Raw genomic sequence first — 8,989 nt, 5'->3', positions numbered from 1 at the left:
CTTGGACAAAAACTATCCCAGAGACCGTTGACCTCTATGCTGAGACACACCTCTCCTTATGCAATAACAAAGAGAGCGAATGCCATATGGAGAATTTTACAATTCCTCCAACATTGGTTAAGGTTTTAATGCTAAATTAAGCTTTCTGATTCTGACTGCTCCCACAGGTTTGTTTGTGGCTTCATTCCCCTGGCTCTTTATTCAGGAGCAAAAGAAACGAGACAGAGTTTACAATAGTAAAGAAGTAAGATTAAATACAATAGCTGGATAAGACTGAGTGAGTAAAATAAGAGAGTATGAACGTGTGAGTGAATGGCAAAACTGTAGTGTATAGCAGCTTTGAGTAAGACTAGAAAAGCACTATATAAATACAAACCATTTACATACAGCCAAAATACATTAATAAAAATGTACAGGTATACTATTATTATTATCATTATTATTATTACTATATTGATTGATTAGCCCCCACAGCTAAAATGGTTGACTACATGTAGTGTCTCATGTATGTACGCATGGAGGTCATAGATAACTCTATGTCCACCAACTGATTTGTGATTCCTAAAATTCACAACATAACATACATTAATTAATTCATTCATTTATTATATAGATATAACGTATAAATACATTTAATATATATTTTTTTCAATTTTGTTTCATTAACAACTTTCTTTCATTCATTTTAAATGATGTCCACAATCGCATTCGTGTGATTTGATCTACGTGAGCTGCCGTACTTGACGGTGGCAGGAAGTAGGAAGCCTCCCCTCATAACAACAGCGGCAAAAGGCTGAGTTCTTTTTTCTTAATTATGACAATATTTCACGTATTTGGTGCGTAAATATAACGGCACCATGGTATGATATCATATGATATCAATGAACACTTAGTCCGCTGTCTGCTAGAGTTTACTCCGTGGACTTTTTCGCTTCGTTTGAGCCACTTTGCTAACGCCTGTAGCTTGACGTGAAGTTAGCCTGAACGGCTAACGTCAGAGTAACTTATTCAAATGGATGAAAAATAACAAGAAGCGTTCAATCAAAGAGGTGAGTGAACAAGTTAATGACTAGTTCCCTACGTACTGTGATCGATTTGTAAAGTTTGGCAAATAAACTATTTAGATCACGATACATTGTCAATTAGTAAACGTAACGTAAATCTACGTGATTTAATATGGGTTTTCACAAATTTCATAATTCCTATAAGCTTTAAATATTAATTTATATATTTTACTAATGCTCTACAACCTAACAAAAACCTCCTCCAACATTACAGTTTTCTGTGTTTCTCTTTTATTTACATTAAGGCCACAGCACATGTGGTCCACACTCCATCTTATTAACATATTTATAATCAACATGATTGATGGTTGTTTGTCTCTATGTGGTCCTGTGATGGACTGCCGACCTGTCCTGTGTGTACCCCTTCTTTTGCCTTATGTTAGCTGAGATTGACACAGCACCCCCTCTCATGTGGAGGATAAAGCGGTAGAAGATGGATGACATATAGATAGATATATAAATTATTGTGAAAGCCCTCTTTGAATAATTTATTAACAGCCTTTTTCAGTTTATTTTTATGTTCTCGAATGTCTTGTTTTGTCCACAAACCAAAATGATTCAGTTTTAATGATTTCTTTGTTATATGGAGTAAAGAAACAAAGAATATATTCTTTTTGAAGAAGCTAAAACAATCATAAATCTTTTTTTAATCATGAAAAAAGTTTCAAACCGATAAATAGATTATCAAAATAGTTGACGATTAATTTAGTAATCGAGTAATTGTTTCAGCTCTAGAAGAAATCAGAGTTTTGTGGTGGGAGTGAATTCCAGAGATGGGGAGCAGAGTGTCTGAAAGCTCTGCTCCCCATGGTGCTGAGGGCATATAATCCAATTTTATAATCTATTTCTGTTCATCATATATCATATATGTCATATTGTGCTGAAGTCTGCAGAAATACCTACAAAACCAATGAAGAGCCTACAATTAAGCAGCTGGAATCATTAATTAGTGCTTTGGGACCTTGAATCTACCCATGATAAGGTCCAAAAAGTTCAGATGATGTGTATCTAAAAACGTTTAAAACAAGTTGGTCTTCATAATAATTTCAAATCCAACGAAGGGAATAAAATGGGTCACAGTTGTTGTTGTTTTGTTTATGTTGGATTTCATTGGTTATCGTTTCACTTTTGGTTTTGTGGCATTGCTGATTATCTGGGTTTACCATTTAATGAATAATGGCCTATTCCTTTTTTCAGTTACTGATTCTGAGAAATCCATGTAAAGTTGTTCGTTTCGTAAATATTTTAACCTAATTACCTAATGAAGCAATCTGGTGATGTTATGTGACATAAACTAGAATTTTAGGTTTCCTGTTAATTTCCAAAGTTTCTGATTTTGAAAATTCCTGGAATATTGCAGTCGTAGGTGCATCCCCAAAAATCAAAGTCATAGTTTCTCTGCCATGTTACGACACACAAGACGTCTGATGGTTATTTTAGTAATGTTTCATTGTTTTTTCTATATTGTACACCTACAGGACAATGCCACGCTTGCAGTCTGGTGTGTGGAAACATTTTACCCCAGCCATCAAAGATGGGAGGGAAAGCGTCATGTGTAACTACTGTGCAAAGACGTACACAAAGAATGCCACCAAGATGCAGGTGCATTTGGACAAATGCAAGGAGTACTCTGTGGTGTCCCAGCAGTCGCCGGGCCCAGACGGGAGCTCCGCTGCCTCCATCCCTGTTCCCTCTTTCTCCTACTTACCATCTGCCAATCCTGGGGGACAGTTCCTCATTGATTCGGTGGATCAGCGCAGCCAGGCATACGCCGATGAGTGCCTGGCGAGGGCTGTGTACGCCACCTCCTCACCCCTCACTCTCACAGACAATATTTATTGGAAACGATTTTTCAGCGTGCTCCGGCCCGCTTACTGTCCGCCCACCACGGAGGCTTTGTCCTCTAATCTGCTGGACTGCGAGTATGACAGAGTGCAAAACCAGGTTCACGAGGCAATAGGGAAATCAGACAGTGTCACCATCGTTTGTAGCGGCTTTTCAAACATGAAAGAAACTGGAACTATTGTTTATGTTGTGGCAACTCCTGCGCCGCTGTTCTACAAATGCACAAAGACAAAGGAGCAGACACACTCTAGCACGTTTATCATCGAGGAACTGAAAGAGATTATAAATGAAGTGGGACCTCAGAAGGTCTTCGCTGTCATAACTGATGACGCCCCTGAGATGATGACAGTTTGGACTCAGGTAGAAGAAGCTTTCCCGCACATTTTAGCTATTGGCTGCACAGCGTGTGGCATCCAGCAGCTCTTTGATGACATAGTGGCACAGCCATCTGTGAAGGCATTGTGCAGGAGAGCTGAGCAGGTGGTGAGGCATGTTAAAGAAAAGAAATTATTAGCAGAGACCTTCAGGTGCTGGCAGACTACCAAGAGAAGAAGCAATACTCCCAATGGGACGACGCTGGCACTGCCCACCAGCTCTGGCTGGTCTGGTGTGCTTAACATGTTCAACAGCCTCCTGGAGGGTCAGAGCTCCTTACAAGAAATGGCTGTCTCACCCACGCTCAATGTTGATGCATCCATCAGGGCCACTTTGCAGGATTCTACATTTTGGAAAGGGTTGATGAGCAGTCATAACCTGCTCTACTTGATTGGGAATTCTATTGATTACATGAAAAGAGAAGACGCTGTGCTCAGTGGCGTTGTTGACATGTTCAGTCAGCTAAGATACCACATTGGAGCCTCACTGTCTGGGTCCGTGCTGCACAGCGCGGAGCAGAAAGCCGTCTTGACTTCATTAGACCGGTGTCAGGAGTTCTGCGTGAAGCCCATCCACGCAGCGGCGTACATGCTTGATCCAAAGTATGTCGGGCAGCAGACGCTCTCCGGGGAGCAGATCAACAGCGCTTACTATGTGATAACCAACCTGTCACACCATCTAAACCTCGATGAGGGAAAAGTGCTCGGCAGCTTTGCGAGGTTCTCAGCCAAGCAGGGCCTGTGGAAAGGGGCTGGGATCTGGAGCTCATGCCAGCACGTGTCCGCGTCCACTTGGTGGAAAGGGCTGTGTTCCTCCGAGCCGCTGTCGGCCATTGCCTCCGCCATCCTCCAGATCCCTCCAACAGCGGGTGCGTGTGAGAGGCTGTGGTCACGTTTCTGTAGCACAAAGATCGAAGGTTCTTTCACAGCTGACAGGGCCCAGAAACTGGTAGCAGTGCAGGCCAATCTTAATCTTTTAGAGCCAAGTGATTGTGACTTTGCTCCGTTGGAGAGTGAGGAGGAGAGGAAAGTTTCGTTCCAGTCTGAGACTCAGTAGAACAACAAATACAGTATATAGAGCAGAGCACATGGGCTGTTTAGAAGGACATTTAAAGAATAGTCACAGAAAGTCAGAGACAGCTTATTAATCAGGATGTGAATGAATGAATTAAGAACTTTCCTAGCTCTTAATGCACTGTGCTCGCATTCCATATGGACTCACTGATTAAATGTGTTTTGATCCTATATAATACATATTAATGTAGTGTTTTTTTTTTCCATTTGAACAAATATGTATCATTTTACATTTACACAACATTTGCAGATGAAGTGTGATGCAGTGTGAGGGACAAAATACAGACCACTGAGAAGCTGTTATCGAAGCCAACAATAAGCCAGCACTGCTAACGGAGAGGTACCCGGATGTGGAACTGTGACTTGGCTGGTAATTAATCAACATTCATTTTGTCCTTAACGCTGCACTGTACATTTACCTGTGTTTCAAAGTTCTTTGTCACATTGATAAAAGGGTGTGATTAAAGGCACTGTATTTATAGAAGATTTTGTCAGTTCTGAGTTAATGGCTTTCACTTCCTAAATTGTACTTCAACAGGACATGCGATGTTTTCTATTTTTTTTTAAAACATAGAAGCACAGTGTGAGCACAGCGCGGACACAGAGACAAACAAACACAGCGCGCATAAACAGAGTCAGAGACAAGAAGGAGCTCTTTATTTTACGATTCCATGCAAATGGAATGCAAAACAATGAAGCAGTAGTCCAGCAGCTCCTGTTTCCTAACAGTATTTGGTCTCTCATTGGAGTGTGATGTGTGAGCTGCTTCTAAACTTGATGTTCTTGTAGGCAAAGGCTGTCTAATTGTGAGATAAAATGAGGAGCATATTCTTTGATCCTTTTTCTTAGTTGAAAGCAAGGAGCTTTCTTGAACTGGTTTGTTGGAATTAAACCACCATGAAAACTGAACACATCGAAAAATGCTTGCACAGCAAAGCAAAACATGAAAATAAAACAAGTTACCTTGTTGGCTGCAAGTGTCATGTTTTTTCGCAGTAAGGTACTTCAGGTCTTGCTCATGTGAGTCCTACGTAGAGACAGCTTCCCCTTTCTCCCAGATTTCAAAATAAAAGCACTTGTAGTAAATAACCAACACAATAGATGTATCTGACATTTGGGTGGGTTACAGCAAAATAGATAAAAGTGACATGTTATAGAAAACAAGAATGTGGTGTCTCTCATTAAAGGAAAACTATACATTTACCCACACAGGAAAAACTGGTGATCCATGGCTCTCAAACTGTGTTTATGGAGTAAAATCTGAATTTTGGGAGAGTGCATAGAACCCCAAGGAAAGAAATAAAAAATAACAAATAATAATAATAATTGATATTTTTCCAGGTATAAAAACCACAGCTGTAGATTATTCAAATGCAATTTACACTCAAACATTCACACTTCAAAATACCTGAAATGTCCCTTTAAGGAGCAAATAACTCAGATTCATCAGTCAAACTTAAGCACGTTTCACAAAAGATTAAGTGAAACATAAATCGAAGTTTCAGTTTGTAGCAAAATAAATACCAAAACCGGCAGCTTTCCAGATAACTGCTGGAGTGATTTTATTGTCATCAATTTTTAATTTCAGGAATTAAATCAAAACGTCAGAGCAGGAGCAGCACGTATGTGCAGATTACCGTTGCAGTGATGAATTGACGTGTTCTCTAAGACGCTCACTGTTCCTCATCAGCCTCGGTTCTCTGTGTTTCTGCCCTGTGCTTTGTCTCACGGAGGCTGCAGGGCTGTGAGGTCTGGGCCGTGTAAATACCAGCATTAATAATCTTAATAGGAACAAGCCAGAAGTGGTTGTGGAGGTAAGTCTGCCTTGAAGGCAGCAGACCTTGCTGTAAATCTCACACCCTGTTCTCTCCACTCCATACATCACTCACTGGAACTATCACTATCACACCCCCCACTCTCTGTCGCACAGACGCTTCACTCTTCTGCCCATCGTCTCTTTTGCATGTTTTTTTTTTTCTGTCAGTGGTGATAACAGATGTGTGGGCGGTAATTAAGAGTGATGGTACATATCATTTGACAGCTGCGGGTCCTCGTGATGTATGCCGTTTGTGACAGATGGTGACGTGTTGCCGTTATATTCAAGTGATGCAGCCATAGAAGACAGAATGTATGAAATGACTGTTCCCCTTCTTGTTCTTGTATCCTCGTTTCATCTTTTGCAGAAGGGTTATCAGTATAATGATGTGTGTTATCAGCTCTTGAAGTGGCGTCACAATGCAGTGCTGTTCAGAATTCAACAAAGGCTAACTTTGTTAACCGCAGGCTGTAATGTCTTATTGTCAACACATTGAATAAAAATGTGTCCTATAGCTATTACACAAGAACAGTGATTTCAGTTATAGATTGAGATCTTTGAAAATTCATAAATGTTTGATATTAATATAGTTTATATAAATATATATAGATATAAAATAATATAGCAGGAGAAGATTAGGGGAATTTTTTTTAAACCAAAAAAGATCTGACATTTTACGCCACTATACTAATTATTTTTTTTATGTCCAACAAAATTAAAACAAGTGGCTGTAAATCCAGACTTGTTCCACCATGCCACTGACAAATTTAGTCACCATATATATGTGTTTTTATTTTTAACTATATAACGTTCCATATCAAAACACCTTTATTTTGAAATTCTGTACATTCTCATCATGAATATCATTATTGCAATATCCTGGTGGAATAGTGAAATATGGGCCACATGGTTGGTGTAGAGCAGGGGTCACCAACCTTTTTGAGACCGAGAGCTACCTGAAGGGTAGAGAATAATATGGAGGGCTACCATATTCATTTTTATTATTTTGTGCAATTTACCATTTAAATGATGAATATTATGCATTCAATTGCATACACATTAATTCCAGTGCTTACTCCTAATGATTATCACAGTTTGTATAAACAATATCAAGGACATTTTACTCAGTGATCATATGGATACATGCAAGTGAGGTGAAGTGAAATGTGCCCACGGCCACCTCGTTGGCTGCTCGCGGGCTCCCAGGTGCCCGAGGGCACCACGTTGGTGACCACTGGCATTTACAGCAAGAAGACCTGGGATTGAGGTGTTTCTGCGTGGAGTTTCCATGCCGTGTGTGCGTGAGTTTTATCAGGGCTCTCCGGCTTCCTCTCACAGACCAAAAACATGCAATATGTAAGTTTAGACATTCTAAATTGACTGTAGTGTGACAGTCGGTTTATTTAGTTTTAGTTCAGTGTCACTTCCTGTTTTATTTTGGTAAGGGGTTCCGTCTACTTCCTGTGAGCACCTTGTCTGCCTTGTTCTGTGTCTCCTCTGATTCCCCGATTGTTTTCACCTGGTGCTCCTTACCCTCACTCCCTACTTTACTCCCTTCTCCCACTTTCTGTTGCCAGTGCGTCTGCTGGGTGTTGTCGCCGTCCGCGTCACTTCAGGGTTTGAACAAAGTCAGAGATATTTTGTTGTGTTAGTCTAGCTTACGTTCTTGTTTGGTTCTCAGTTATTTTAAGTCAAGTTTAGCTTAGAGTTTAGCTTTTTTACGAGCTGACCGAGCAAACCCTTACTGAACAGGTTTTCTTCACCCAAAATCGTTTGACTTATTCACTTGACTGGCCCCCTCAATGACCAGACTAGAAGCTCATTGAACACCCAGGTCACCCCCAAACCTTTAACCCAATGGTATAATGCCATTCCATGGCAGCAGATTTCTTCTTCTTTCAACTTCTACCTTTAGGGTTCACCACAGTGGATCATCTGGGAACATCTTGCCCATTGTCAACATCCATGAACCCAGGCAGCACTTTAGAAAAAAGTGGTTTTGTGGATTAAAATGAACCTATATACATGTATAATGGGAAGTGACCACTACACATGAAATCATACCGGTATATTCAAGGTTTACCAATCACATGTACAACTCTTAACCTCACTTGAACCGTCCACTACTAAAGAATGATATTATTGGCAACTTCTCACAGTTTTCCCAACAGTTTTCCAGCATTACTGCTTTCAAGTTGAATAATGCAGCAAAATACAAAATACTATCACAAATACATAAGCCCAACAGAATATGTATCTGTTTGCTGTGGTTGGAATTAACACAATGAGTTCAGAAAGTGGGGTCAAATATAAGTGCCTCTAGAATTTAATAGTAAATCAAATGGAGATGGTGTCCTAGTGGCCAACGTGTTAGGAATTATAATTCTTCAAGCTATATTATTACGATATTTTAATTTGGTAAAAAATGAATAATGTTTTTCCCTTAATAAAAGCAATTCTTATGTGATTACTATTATGGATTTTTGACAATTTCTGTTGTTGGTGCAAATAGAAAAGCAATTTCTCATCTGTTTCCCCCTGCAACACACATTTGTACAAAGATCACGACATTGGACAAACGTTTGTGCAAATGTAATTTGCCCATGCTCGTTACAACACATTGACTGATGTATATTTACATGAGGAAATTACATTTCCGCATTGGCACCGTTCACCAGCCAGGAAACACAAGCTCCTAAAAGCATTAACTACAAATTCATGGGAAAACTTTGTCCTCTCCTCTGGGAATTTTGACCGGGATGCTGATTAATCTGTGGATTCCATGTGAGTGTCTCTAAACGCCATGACAGGAAATG

The 8,989-nt window shown here is 40.0% G+C and overlaps 1 protein-coding gene across 2 annotated transcripts; it reads left to right on the top strand.

Annotated features, from left to right (window-relative positions):
- Positions 1-755: 755 nt before the first annotated feature.
- On the top strand, positions 756-4,841 carry LOC122785976. Of its 2 annotated transcripts, XM_044051944.1 has the most exons (3): positions 756-1,049; positions 2,543-4,152; positions 4,608-4,841. In XM_044051944.1, the coding sequence occupies exons 2-3, from the start codon at positions 2,547-2,549 to the stop codon at positions 4,616-4,618; spliced, it is 1,617 nt and encodes a 538-aa protein (XP_043907879.1). In that variant the 5' UTR covers positions 756-1,049; positions 2,543-2,546; the 3' UTR covers positions 4,619-4,841. The 2 variants fall into 2 exon arrangements, with proteins under 2 accessions (XP_043907879.1, XP_043907878.1); XM_044051943.1 differs by having other exon boundaries at positions 2,543-4,841.
- Positions 4,842-8,989: the final 4,148 nt, after the last annotated feature.

This window comes from Solea senegalensis, linkage group LG20 (assembly GCF_019176455.1).
Source record: "Solea senegalensis isolate Sse05_10M linkage group LG20, IFAPA_SoseM_1, whole genome shotgun sequence".
Taxonomy (NCBI): domain Eukaryota; kingdom Metazoa; phylum Chordata; class Actinopteri; order Pleuronectiformes; family Soleidae; genus Solea; species Solea senegalensis.
The sequence above is the reverse complement of the archived record's forward strand: the minus strand, read 5'-3'. Positions and strand labels throughout refer to the sequence as shown.